The sequence below is a fragment of the Myotis brandtii genome, unplaced genomic scaffold, assembly GCF_000412655.1.
Source record: "Myotis brandtii unplaced genomic scaffold, ASM41265v1 scaffold603, whole genome shotgun sequence".
Lineage (NCBI taxonomy): Eukaryota > Metazoa > Chordata > Mammalia > Chiroptera > Vespertilionidae > Myotis > Myotis brandtii.
The window spans coordinates 178,191-178,548 of NW_005370284.1; the positions used below are offsets into that span (position 1 = coordinate 178,191).

Below are 358 nucleotides of genomic sequence, written 5' to 3' on the forward strand. Positions count from 1 at the left end.
CCCGGAGGCCTCGCTGCAGGGCCCCAGGAGCAGATGGAGAAGGTCCCATCTCAGTCCGTCAGCTGCGCTGCCCGAACCTGCCGGGGTGCTTACCGCAGGCCCACATGTCCACCGGCTTCCCGTAGGGGTCCTTCCGCAGCACTTCTGGAGACAGGTACCCGGGCGTGCCAGCGAAACCTGCGGGCACAGCCAGGGGGTCGGCAGGGGGACAAACGCAATGGGAGGCGGAGGTGGCGAGAGCTTTTCTGCTCCGTCCGCGGTGGGTCCAGGTGAGCCGGCCTCAGGCAGGAAGGCAGCGTCTCTCCCAGGCCCTGCACACTGACCCACCGCCCGTGGCTCGGGACACCCAGCTCATCCC

General features: G+C 69.0%; 1 protein-coding gene across 11 annotated transcripts in view; it reads right to left on the reverse strand.

The window, feature by feature from the left end:
* Positions 1 to 358, reverse strand: part of CAMK2D (calcium/calmodulin-dependent protein kinase II delta) — a 156,286-nt gene that overhangs the window by 34,556 nt on the left and 121,372 nt on the right. For all 11 annotated transcript variants that reach the window (XM_014550551.1, XM_014550549.1, XM_014550546.1 and 8 more), the window contains one exon: positions 94 to 177. In XM_014550551.1, the coding sequence (XP_014406037.1) occupies positions 94 to 177 (84 nt within the window). The remainder of the gene's footprint in view (positions 1 to 93; positions 178 to 358) is intronic.